Source organism: Sarcophilus harrisii, chromosome 6 (assembly GCF_902635505.1).
Source record: "Sarcophilus harrisii chromosome 6, mSarHar1.11, whole genome shotgun sequence".
Taxonomy (NCBI): domain Eukaryota; kingdom Metazoa; phylum Chordata; class Mammalia; order Dasyuromorphia; family Dasyuridae; genus Sarcophilus; species Sarcophilus harrisii.
This window is the reverse complement of record NC_045431.1, coordinates 117518827-117532620: the sequence shown is the minus strand read 5'-3', so window position 1 is coordinate 117532620 and position 13794 is coordinate 117518827. Positions and strand designations below refer to the sequence as shown.

Genomic DNA, 13794 nt, shown 5'->3' with positions numbered 1-13794 from the left:
GAAAATAACTAATTTTCATCATTAATAGATGTAAAAAATGCCATGTAACAATACACATGCTACATACATAAGAACACGTTCATTTAAAAAATCTTATTTAATATTTTATTTTTCTCAATTACATGTAGAGACAATTTTTAACATTTATTTTTTAAATTTTGAGTTCCAAATTCTCTCCCTCAGTCCCACTGCCTCCCATCTCTCTTGAGAAGACAAGCAATTTGACAGGGATTCTCGTAGCCATCTACAGTCAAGACATATCTGAAAAATAACCCCTTCTGTAACACACTTGACAAGTGGAAGTTAGAACTTCCAACAATTCCTGCCTTTGGGGAATTTACCATTTGATCATAATAGTCAAACCCCACATAAAAGTGCCTTTTAGCCAAGCTCCATTTTAATGTGGAAGCTGGAAAGTGAGTAAGGAGAACACCATGAAGTAGTCAGCCCAAGGCATCTGAGAATAGCCAGCATAGGAATCAAGAATGAGTTGGAATCAGTTCCATTTGTTCAATAATGAATAGAACCAGCTACACCCAGCAAAAGAACTCTGGGAAATGAGTGTGAACCACTACATAGCATTTCCAATCCCTCTATTTCTGTTTGCTTGCAGTTTTGATTTCTTTCTCAGGTTAATTGTACATTATTTCAAAGTTCAATTCTTCTTGTGCAGAAAAATAACTATGTATATGTATATATATATATATATATATATATATATATATGTTGTGTTTAATATATACTTTAACATATTTAACATGTATTGGTCTACCTGCCATCTGGGGGAGTGGGTGGGGGGAAGGGAAAAGTTGGAATAGAAGGTTTTGCAAGGATCAATGCTGAAAAATTACCCATGCATATATCTTGTAACTAAAAAGCTATACAAAAAAGAATGAATTGAAAAGTCCAGTTCCTGATCTCTATGAAGGAAAGGAATTTACTTCTCCATTCCCCCAGACTTCTTGTCAAAGGAGAGACAAAACTAAGAGATTTGGGAAGGTACTGAGGTTCCAAAACTGAGTAAACAGCAAGATGAGATTTTAGGTGATCTGCTTAATCCTGGGAGGAACATCTTGTTCTTTGGTATTGAAACCAAGCAGAGAGGTGCCAGCTAAGAGGCACTATTTTTATTCTGATAATAATATGGAGGGACCATCACGGTTTACCACTAATTCTGCTTCTGCATCCTGACATTCTCTAAACCTTAACATCTTCCCTGTCTCTAAGCCCTATATAAACTCCAGGGCATTATCATCTGACCTATCAATGTAATTTAAAAGCTGTCTAGATTTTTGTCATCTACCCCGCTGCCTCAGAACCCTTAGGTCTTCTGGATATGCATTTAATTATAGATTTTTATTTTCAAAATATATACATGAATAATTTTTGACATTCATCCCTAGAAAACATTGTGTTCTAATTTTTTCCCTTCCTTTCCACCCCTTCCCTCAGTTGACAAAGTGATCCAATATATGCAAAACATGTACAGTTCCTCTATGCATATTTCCACAAATATCATGCTGCACAAGAAAAATCAGATTCCAAAGAAAAATGAGAAAGAAAATAAAATACAAGCAAACAACAACAAAAAGAGTGAAAATACTATGTTGTGGTTCACATTCAGTTCCTCTCACCGGGTGCAGATGGCTTTCTTCATCACAAGACCATTGGAACTGGTCTGAATCACCTCATTGTTGATGAGAGCCATGTCCATCAGAATTAATCATCATATAATCTTGTTGTTGCCGGGTTTAATGATCTCCTGGTTCTGCTCATTTCACTTAGCATCTTCTGCATATTTTCACCCATCCTATAGTTGAAACTCTCTTTTATATCTTGTCTCCTTCAGCTGGAGTGTGCAATTCTTGAAGGGGGAGACTGGTTTCTTTTTTCTGATGCTCCCTATGCTTGATACATAGTAAACACTTAACAATACATTTTAATTCATTCAGCTAAGGAATTTTTATGGGAACTGTAAAAGGATTTCTGAACAGGGAAGTGATGTGCTCAAACATTGATTTAGAAAGATTAATTTACCAGTCATGTGCAAGAAAAATGGAAAAGAAATGACTATAGGGAACTGTTACAGTGTTTACACATGAGATAATATGGGGTTGAATTAAGGCAATAGAAATGAGAACAAGGTAAGGATTCATGAGAGACTTTATAAAAAAGATAGAACTTGGTGCCTGATTTCCAGCTTGCTAGATTGCATGGTATAATAGACATAATGGGTCTGATACAATAAATTCATTTGGTCAGAAAATGTTATTTATGCACAGGAAATAGTGTGGATGAATCAGCAAATAGCTTTACTCAAGATGCCTTGATTTAATAATGTTATCTTATTTATGAGAAGATAAAAATATAGGATTTGGAATTGAAGGGAACCTAAAAAATCTTTTAGTCTTGCTTCTCATTTTAAATAGGAGGAACCAGACACACAGAAGTATCAAATAACTTTTGAGATTGCACAGTTAATAAGTAGGAAAGGCAGGATTTGAATCCAAGACTTTTGGCTCCAAATTCTTCTATTCCATCAACCTTATTTTCCAACACATTAAACTTCACTTGACATTTCAAATTAAATCATCTCAAAGCATATCATCACTATACTTTTATTCACTTAACTCTCAAGGTTGTGAGAATCAAAGAAGATAAACATGTATAAAATTTTGCAAACTTTAAGGTTCTATATAAATTCTAATGATTTATTATCAGTTATTATGATAATAGTAGTACCAAAATATCATTTCAGTGAATAAACACTTATTAATAGAAACAAAAATATCATTCAGTTAGGTAAAAGATAGTCCCTCAAAGAGCTTATATACTCTTCCTTACAGAGTTCTTAACATGAAACTCAGTAGCAAGAGACACCAATTTTCACATATGACTGATGGTTTTGTTTATGTGTAGGTTTGTTTATGCTTGATTCTGCTGGTTTATTACAAGGGAGCTTTTTTTTTTTTAATGGGAGGGACTGTTGGGAGGACAAAAGTGGACTAGTGGTAGCAGTGCTGGGGAAAAATAGAAGAAATATTAGAGGGTAATGAAACATTTTTTGCATGCCAGAAGATAAGAGAAAATATCTTTAAAACAAAATAAAGACAAATGGGACAGTTTTTTACAACAGGTTGAATTTATTTTATATATATATGAATCTAGGTAGATATAATGAAGACTTGCAGATTCCTATCCAATTTTATTATTCGGTCCTTTGTATTTGTTGATGTCAAGTACAGATTAAGAAACATTTCAAAATTAAATAAAAGTCTAAATAACAAAAAAATATTTCATATAGTGTTGCTATGAAGTATTTATTTCCCTCCTCAAGACTTCCACACTTTTCCCCTTTCTCCTTTAACTTTTATTTACCTGGGAAAACTGAAGCTGACACAAGCTCTTCTTCCCATTTTCTTTTCAGAACTCCAATATTGACACAAGGGAGCAATATCCAGGGAAGGGTATTTTGGTTTAGAGAGTTACCAGTTGTTGTTACAGAGATGTGGGTGTATAGCTGCATGAGATGCCAATTATATTCTGGTGTGGAACCAGGTAGTGATTTAGATGACTTTGTGTTCCTTTATTTATCAATTTAGTTTAACCCTAAAGGCAGCCGAATGAGTTAACTTTTTGTAAGGAAAAGGGAAGAAAATTACCTGAAGTATGTTAATCTTATTTACCTTCTACATTGAATTTGGTGAAAAGCAAATTAAGCTTCATCTTTGCCCTTACTTCTTAGGTTAGATTTTACTACTCATGCATCCACTTGATTTGTGATTTCATCAATGTGGCAACTTCACCTAATGATGCAGATTACAATTCATCCACTGCTTATGCATTCTGTGCAAATCTTTTCCATATCTTCCAAGAAATCTGCAATAGGGGATTCACTTAATGTGCTTGGGACCTTCCTCTTATTCCTGTGACTTCATGTGGATACTAACAGAGCATGAGGGCCATCCACTAGTTGTTTCACACATTTTTTATATGAATGATTTATCTTTTTTTATACACCTCTATGATGATTTTCTTAATACATCTCTGCTCTTTCATCATTTCTTGCCTATAATGTGTTACAAGCATGCTCATTTTTACCCTGCGTGGAGACAGGATGAATGAGAGAATGCACAGAAATCAAGAATGTACTTTTAATTGTAAATACCCACTAGTTATTGAAAGTAGATCAGGAAAGGCTTCCTGGAAAGGAATTTTAGAAGAGAACTTTGGAGAGAAGAATTGTGTTGACTGATTGAAGGGAATTTCTAGGCATAAAATAATTTGAAGTTAAAATAGGATAAAAGAGCAAAAGGAACAGATAGGGAATACTTGATTAAAGCCAAAAGGATGATGGGGGGGAGTAGGATGTGACGAAAACAGGGACAGAATATTAGAAAACTTGGAAAGTGGACATAAAATTTTTATATAGGATATATAAATGAATTAAGGAAAAATAGTATTTATGTAGTACCTATCATATTTGTTCCAGGTAGTGTGCTAAGTGCTGGGAATAAAAATACAAGGAGACATTCCTTGATCTCAAAATATATTTGTATTGTAATAGAGGAAACTCTTTTTTTCTTTCTCTAAAATGCATGAGTGGTTGTATATACATACACATACATATTTATGTATAAACACATATGTATGTATAAATATACATATACATATACATGCATATATGAAACCAAGAGAAGGATACATTGATATGTGTCAATATATTTATGTAGAGATTGATATATGAGAGATATATCTATGGATATTGATATATCAACATATATACATAGATTATATATTATTGATAAATCAGTCTTTATCTCTGTTTTGTTACCTATATATTGATTTCTAGCAATCTCTTTCTCTTCCTTCCATATCTGTCTATGGGATGAAGAAAGAAAGGATTATTGGTCTGAGGATGTACAGGGCTTGTAAGTGGATTAATAGGTCCAAAAGTTGCTATGTTTTTTTTGGTAGCAATCATCAGGTTGATTTGGCTGCTATTCCCAGAATAAAAGGAAAAACAACAACAACAACAACAAAAACAGGGGAAGAGGTGACAAAGGAGAGGCTAGGGACAGATAACAATTTGTCTAGGTAGATCCAAATTTCCAGGAAGATAACTAGGCAGGATTTGGCCTGGAATTGACTAGATTCATTATTTAGGAGTATTTTATATACTCTCTTGTTCCTATATAGTGGCAACTCAATGAAGAGATGTGTGAGAATTATATGTGTGTGTGTGTTAACTCAGTAGATAAAATATTGGTCCAGGAGTCAGGAAGGCCAGAGTTCAAATGTGACCTTAGACACTTAAATAGCTCTGTGACCTTGGGCAAGTAACTTAATTTCTGTTTGCTTTAATTCACTAAAGAAGGAAATAGCAAACCACTTTGCAGAGAAAACCCCATGTATGGCATTGGCCTGCTGTGATCTGTGGAGTCAGAAAGAGGCAAATGTGACAATGACTGAACAACAACAAAATACAGTAGTTCATATGTCAAAAAGAAATGGAATGATTGTAAAGACTGCAAATATTGTAGGAACAAAAATTTAGTGGTGGAAGGGATATAGGATACAATCCTTTCATTTTATGGAGAAGGAAACCAAAGTCAGGGAAGGTTTCTTGTTCAAGTTTACACAGCTAGTATCAGAGGTGAAATCTGGGCTTAGGTTCTTTGACCTTAGACAGAGAATACTTTTCATAATAGCAAAATCGCTTCTCAACCTAATTATGTCTGTAATGGTCATCTCATTCTTGGAAGTATGGAATGGGGATATTTTAAAAATACTGTTTGGTTGACTGGTTATCTAGTGTAAAACACATGCTAAGTGTCTGAAATTATATCTGTGTGATGATGGGTATGTCTCAAGAGATATGAATAGATTGGTTCTGGGAGATTTTTTTTTGCTATCTAGGCATCTTTCCTTAGGGGGATTGAATTGGCAATTTCACCTGACAGTTGATATAAAATGAACCAGGAGGAACTCTTCCCCTCTCCCAGGCAAGGAAGAAGTGCATTTTGAGCATGAAGTGAAAGATAAATGAATACCTCCAAGATAAAGAGCCTGGATTTATCCCCCCCCCCCCAAATTGTACATTGAAGACAGAGGTAGAGATCAGAGAAGAATGCAGAACTTTGTTGTGTTAACTGTGAATCCTATTGCAAAACCATCTAATGTGGTCTTTTTTCCTTCTTTAAAAAGGGAATTATGCCGGTGGAAAGGATGCGAATGCGCCCATGGCTGGAAGAACAAATAAACTCTAATACAATACCAGGGCTAAAGTGGTTAAGTAAGGTAAGATGGTTGTTTCTCTGTGTGTGGGAGGGTGTATGTGTTTGTGTGAGCTTATTATGCATATGGTCAGATGAAAATCAGAGGAAGCTTGATGTCCACATTCAGAAAATTAGACATATATGACTTGCTGTGATTGTTTTTTTTTTTAAACTAATTTGAGCTTCTTAGCCTTGGGATGACATTTTTATTAATTTGTGTTTCTTGATAGCTTAGACTCTTTCCCTCCCTTTTTGCATTTCTTATCATCCTTCTGATGCTCCTTTTCTTCATGTCCTTTACTACCAGAGTATACTTCTTGAGACAGAAAAGATGACGAAGGGCTTCTGTAGGATTTCAAAGTAGCAAGAGACCTTAAGATTTCTTCAGAATTTTATTCCTTAAATTAGCGTTAACTTAAGTAACATTGGACAATGTTATTTTACCAGTAAGGAAACTGAGACCCAGAGATAAAGCAACTCATTCAAAATGCTCAGTGACAGAACAAATTCAATACCAATGTTCTGAATCTAAATCCAAGACTGTTTCCACCATATCATCCTACTTCACCATTGTAACCCTAGGAATGGTTTCTACTTGAACTGACTGTAAGCCAGATTTGAAACAGGGCATCTTTTGCTTGGAGATAGTACTCTTCTTTGTGATTGATTGTTTGAAATAAAAAAAATATTGGAACCAGGGAACATGGCCTGTGGTTCTATGATTTAAAAGGTACTTGATATTTTAAAAATGGTTAGTTAGGATGGGACCTTTCTTTTCCTGTTTTAAATGGCTAGGGACCTTTCCTTGTTAGATTGGTAATAGTCTTAAGGTCACCCAATAGAGTATCATTTAGTGGTTTAATTAAGGTAGTGCCCTCATTATCCTAACTTTTATGATTAATGAAGTTCTCAAAGACTTAGCATTATAGAATTTAGGAAACCTAGTGATCATCTAATCCAGACCTTTCATTTTACAGATGAGAAAATAGAGATATACAAGGGTTATGTATCACATAGATCATGAATAGAAAAGCTGAGATTTCAATTCAGGGCTTTGGGGGTTCTAGTTTAGTCAGTCACTAAGCATTTGTTGAAAACCTACTATATGCCAGGCACTGTGTTAAAAGTTTTTTAAACTTTAAAGTATAAGGTAAGCATAAGTCATTATCATTATCCAGCTTGGTGACAAAGCAGAGAGAGCAATAGCCCTGGAGTATAGAAGATCTGATTTCACAATCTGGTCTCACCAGCTATGTGACTTTGGGAAAGTCACCTAACCCTGCCTCAGTTTCCTCATCTGTATAATAGGGATAATAATAGCACATTATTGTGAGGATGAAATGAGATAATATTTGTAAAATAAATGTAAAAAAATGTAAAATAAATTTTATCTAAAATTTTAAATTTTTAAAATTTATTTTATTCTTAAGAAACAAAACAAGCATTTCTGTAACCTCTAAGGTCTCTTCTATTCTAGTTCTATCATGCTACCTATGAGCCTAATTTCTTGGGAAGAGTGAAAAGCTTGGGGGGGAAGTGGGGCAGGACTGTGAATAATGCTGACATAAACAGGATATTATGAGCTTCTTTGTGGAGGCAAATTTTGTTTCTGTTACTGCCTTGTAAAATTGTGTGTATGTGTGCTGTATATATTTATGTATGCATATACATATGTTATATCTACATATGTCTTTATTTACATATATTTATATATAAATATAGAGAACATATATAAACCTTCATTTATCAGAAATCCATAGTTCCTTATGCAATCCTCTTGTTCTTTTTTCATATATTCAAATATTTGTGTTTGTTGATTATTAAGGTTCCAATAGAAATTTTTACCCAAAAAGTTGTCTTTTTTTGGGGGGGGAATGGTTTTTTTGGCAAAAATTCTGGAGTGCTTTGCCATTTTTCTTATTTTACAGATGAGGAATCTGAGTTAGAGAGGATTAAGTAATTTACTCAGAGATACAAAGCTAGTAAATAGCTGCATTTAGATCTGAACTCAGGTCCTTCTTGACTCCAGGGCTGGTGCTCTATCCACTGCACCACTTAGTATTTTTTTGTGTCTCAAATAATGTATTTTTTTATTTCTTACAAGACAATAGTATTCCATCAATTTCATATAACACGATTTATTTACTTCTTCCTCAATTGATGGGCATCCCTTTAATTTCTAGTTGTTTTTTTGCCCCCCATGAAGAGTTGTTATAAATATTTTTGTATATATAGGACCTTTTCCTCTTTCTTTGACAATCTCTTTTATATATAAACCTAGCAATGGTAAGTAGCTGGATCAAAATTACACTATTAAATAACTTTTTCAGTATCATTTTATACTATTTGCCACAATGGTTGTGTCTAATCACAAATTTACCAACAGTACACCAATCTTCCTATTTTCCCAGAGCCCCTTTAGCATTTATGCTTTTCCTTTTGTCATCTTTACCATTCTCATTAATGTGAAGTGAAATATCAAAATTGCTTGATTTTCATTTCTCTAATTTGTAGTGATTTGGAGCATTTTTTTCCCCATAGGGTTGTAGATAGCTTGACTTTTTTCCCCAAGAGAACTACCTCTGCATCTCAGACCAATTATCTATTGAGGAATGTCTGTCATAATACCTGACTAATAACTAATGCCTAACTCCTTTCCATCCTCCCTTCCTCCTTATCTATTCTATATCATCCTTTTATCTCCCTCTCTATCATATCAATCCACCTACCCTATGTATCTATTCTCTATAAAACCATCCACCTATATTCCTATGTATCTATCTACTTTTTCCCTTCCCTATCTGTCATCCATCTATCTATCCTATTCTCTATCTTCTTTACTCATTTTTGTTGGGGATATAGGAGTTGAGTTTTAGATCTTTCTTACTCCATGTTCAGATAAAGTTGAGGACCTTGATGTTTTTTTTTTCTCCTTTTTATGCCTTATCTTTCAAAGGGACACCAAATTATCCTCTCCTATGATCAATCTTAATTGAAGTCCTTTCATTTGGATGCGAAAAAAAGAAGGAAAATCTTGAAAAAATCTACTTGAGGCCATTTCCTTGTGAAGAAAAATGAGAAACATTAAGGCCATTTTCTTCTACACTTAAAAATCAAAATATTATCTGAATGAAGGTTTTTCCCTCACTTTTTTTTGCACTAGAATTTTTTTTAGTTCATAGTTTTTGCTTACTTTTTTTTTCCTTTTCTTCTTAGAGCCAAAGTCTATCAGTTTTACTTTAGTCCTTCAGGTGATTTCTCTCTGTTGCGATTACTTAAATTAAAATAAAGTCAAACTAAATTAAAATCATAGTGAAAGGATATCGGAAAGGAGATTCAATGCTTGGGATTTATTATACAACCAATCTGTGGCTTTTCTTATCTGTTCCCACTTTAACCATTATTTCTTTTTGCCCAGAGGGTTATTGTGGTGGTGTACTTCTTTTTTAGAATATATGATGGTTCTCTGGGAGCAGGTTTCTTGGGGAGCAGCCTTAGTTTCAGTTCAGATCAATAATCACCCAAATGCAGCCAGCTGTTAAAATCCAAACATTTATTTTCTCCTTCCAAGTCTTGTCTCTTTCCTTGGGCCCCGGTAGCTTTCTTAGAGGCCTCTCTCCCTCCTTGATTCCAAGAGCTCTTGCAGCTTGTCTTGTAGCTTCTGCCTCTAGGTCAACTCTGACTCGTGGCTTCTCAATCTCTAACTGAGGCTCCCCTCTCAATCTTTTCAACTGAACTTTCCTGACTGAGTTGAGTTGTTTTTATGCTCTTTTAGAGGTGTAAACTCAAAAGTTGACTCCTCCTCTGAGAGTGGGATTATGGGAGGTGTGAATTTGGATATCTTATACTGAACCCTGAAATCTCCCAAATGTGTGAACTAATGTGTGAACTCTCAAAGATGTTAACTTAAGCATACAAGTATTACTTCCATCAATTCCATTGAGTTATCACCAGGATTCCAACAGGTTATTAATAGTCTTCTAAAAGTTTTCATCTCTCCAGTCCATTCTCCTTGTAATCCATATAACCCAGAGGTGCCTAAATCATCTTCCTAATGTACCATAATGATCATATCTCATTTTTATCAAAAAAATATTCCAGGACTTCCCATTGAGTCTGGCATCCAAAGTCCTGCAAACCTATCCAATTATTATTTTTTCCCTACTATACTACCTTATTTATTCTGTAATCTGGTCAAAATGAACTTCTCACCATTCCCTGTTCTTATCTTGCCTTTCTGGTCTCTGTGTTTCTGCTCATTCTATTTTCTATGCTTAGAGTAGCCTCTTTTATCTATTAAAGTTACTTCTGTTTGAGAATCTTCTCCATGAATTCTTCATTGTTTTCAGCCCTGTACAAATTATCTGTCCTTCCCAATCTTATTCTTCTAACTAAATCTGAGACTTCATAATTTTATGATCTAAATTAATTATAATATTGTATCTACCTTCTTTTTGTCCCTGTCATATTTAAAAAGGTGTGTTAGACTGGAAGCTTCTGGAAGCAAGGTATTGCTATTTGTTTTATTTCTGAATTCCTCATGCTTAGTACAGTGGCTTGTGAAATAATGGGTTTTTAATAAATGAATTAAATTGTTGATCAATTTTAGTTTAGTTAAATTTAGTTTAAGTTAGTTAAAGTTAGTTTAATTAAAAATACTTATTAAGCACTTTGTGTAAGGAACTGCTGGTAAAAACATGTATTATAGAGGATGCTCTAAAGAGCAGCATTTAATAGTGGGAAATAAATACCTGTTATACCTTGAATGAAGGGAAGATGGAGGACATAAACATTTCTCTAGCACCTACTATATGCCAGGCACTGTGCTAAATGCTTTAATGATGAATGAATGAAAAAATATATTTTAAGCACTTACTAATTATGCATATGTATATTAAATACTTAATGATATATTAAATCCTTAATATATACATACATACATATATGTATATATACATGTAGAAAGTATATATGTCTATATAGTACATATGTAATTAGTACTCAAGTGTATTCTAAGATATACAAAGTAGGATGATCACAGATTTGCAGTTGGAAACACCTCAGAAACAATGTAGTGTGGCCTCTGCATTTTGCAGTTGAGAAAACTTAAGTCCCAGTAATTTGACACAATTGATACCTGTGGCGGAATTTATACCAAGGTATTCCGACTCCAAATCCAGGAGCCCAAATATCATGAGAAATAGAGTCTTCTAAGAAATATCATACTGTCTGACATATGTTTTCTTGAACAATAATAACAGTAACATTTTTGTGTTTTGAAATTTATAATTTTATGTTCCCATTTTACAGATGAGTTTGAGAGAAGTGAAATAAATTATACAAGGTTATATAGCTAGTAAAAATCAAAATGGAGATTTAAACCCATCTTCTAATTAAAAGATTTGTGCACTTTCTACTACTTAACTTCTTCATAGAATTTCAGCAGTATACTATAAGATTCATAACAGGCAACTGTGGTGTAATAGAGAGTGAGCTTACCTTAGAGCTAAAAAGACTGATACACAACAGATTGTGTGACCCTGGACTACATACTATTACTAAGTAATTGTTATTGGGTAATTAGTGAGTTGTGTCTAACTCTTTGTGACCTCATTTGTAATTTTCCTAGCAAAGATATTGGAGTGGTTTGGCATTTCTTTCTATACCTAATTTTATAGATAAAGAAACTAAACAGGGTGTCTGAAGCTGGATTTGAACTTAGGTCCTTCTAACTCTACTATCTACTGCACAATTAAGCTGCCCTAATTGCTTAGTGGTCTAGACTATTCTCAAAAACCATAAACTGAAGAGAATGGGCTGATTCGAAATAGTAGTAGATAGTGTTTTTCTCATAGGAACTGCCAATACTCATGAAATTTCAGATCTGGTAAAAAAAAATACTGTCCCAATATTGGCACAAAACAAAGCATTCTAATCTGTAATATGAGAAGGTTGGACTTAGTGGCCTCTAAAGTTCCTTCCAGCTGTAAGTTTAAAATCCTGTGGTTCAGGTAAATCTTTTTTGAAGATGTAGATGTCACTGAAGAGGTTCTGTTATCTTTGGAGGGATTCATGCATTTGGCCCCAACATGAACAGTAAATTGGAATATTCATGTAACTTTTCCAGAATTCCTTTCCTCTTTGGATGTCCTCCTTAATAATGGGCAAATCAGTGCTCTGTTGGATACTGTTAATCACAGCCTCATTGAACAAAATCATCTCTGGAAATATCCCTTAAGTATTCTTCTATGATCTCATTAACACATACTCCAGACACACCTTTATGAATGAGATATCAATTTTGATATTTTGTTCTACCAAGTAAAATGCTTTTTTGGGGCAACCAAATGAATAAGACCTCATATTCATATATTTTTATCTCTCAGTAATAAGACTATAAATACTCTTGTGTTTTTCTCCCCTTCTACTGTTATACTATTTAATAACCAATCTGCCCCTTTCCCCTACCCACCTCTAAAAGCTGAGATCTTAACATTAGGTGTGGTGGTGGTTGAATAGTCAAGAGTTGAAAAATAATGAAAGGTGGCTTCAATCATCTAAAGAAGGTTCTGAAAACACAGAAGTTGGAGGCCATGAGATCCTATTTAGATTTCAATACTATTTAAAGTTTTGACTATGGTTTGAACATCATTAATTGAGCATCTCCTGTGTATTTTAAAGGAAGGTGAGACAGGAAAGAGGGAACATGAGCAGCTGCTAATATAAGAGTGAATTGGGAGCAGACCTAAGGATACATAATCTACTTGATGCTCACAGTAGGAATTACTCACTAATTCTTTAAAAAAAATTACTTAATTAAAAGAAATTTAAACTTAAATATCAAATGCAATAACAGTTATTGTAGGATGAATGGATTGTACATGAATTTTTCATTATATCAATTTTCTTCAATTGAAATTAAAAAAATAATAAAAGAATGTTTATACTGTATTGAAAATTCAAGATCCACCTATTAAAGGTTATTTTCATAGTAAACTGCCTCCAAGTTATCTGATACAGGTAGAGTAGGTTTGAACCCAGGGAACTTCCTTGAATTTCCTCTATAAAATGATTGTTTGGATTCACTGATGCTCCTAAGCCTTTTTCAATTCGAAATCTAATGATCTTATTACCTCTTTTGACCTGGACACAAGGTTACATTAAAGGAAACATAAAGTTTATATAAATTCTCCTGAAAGCCACATCATGAAGACTGTAGCTAATTAAAACTTCCCTCTTTTTTCCCCTTTGGATTTCTTATATTGGTATGCACATGTTTCAGGGTTTACTTATTTCTTCTCCCTTTGATAACTGTATCATCTGTGATATTTGCTATTCTTTTGTGGTCTTCCTTTTTGAAAGTTTTCTTCTCTTTCTTTTCCTTTTTTTAAGAAATTATTTATTTTTTTCATAGCTTTTTATTTACAAGTTATATGCATGGGTAATTGTACAGCATTGACAATTGCCAAACCTTTTGTTCCAATTTCCCCCCTCCTTCCCCCCACGCCCTCCCCTA

The 13794-nt window shown here is 33.9% G+C and overlaps 1 protein-coding gene across 2 annotated transcripts in view; it reads left to right on the top strand.

The window, feature by feature from the left end:
• Positions 1–13794, top strand: part of IRF2 (interferon regulatory factor 2) — a 120516-nt gene that overhangs the window by 62267 nt on the left and 44455 nt on the right. For both annotated transcript variants that reach the window (XM_012552092.3, XM_003773033.4), the window contains exon 2: positions 6208–6300. In XM_012552092.3, coding sequence (XP_012407546.1) covers positions 6214–6300 — 87 coding nt within the window. In that variant the 5' untranslated portion in view covers positions 6208–6213. The remainder of the gene's footprint in view (positions 1–6207; positions 6301–13794) is intronic.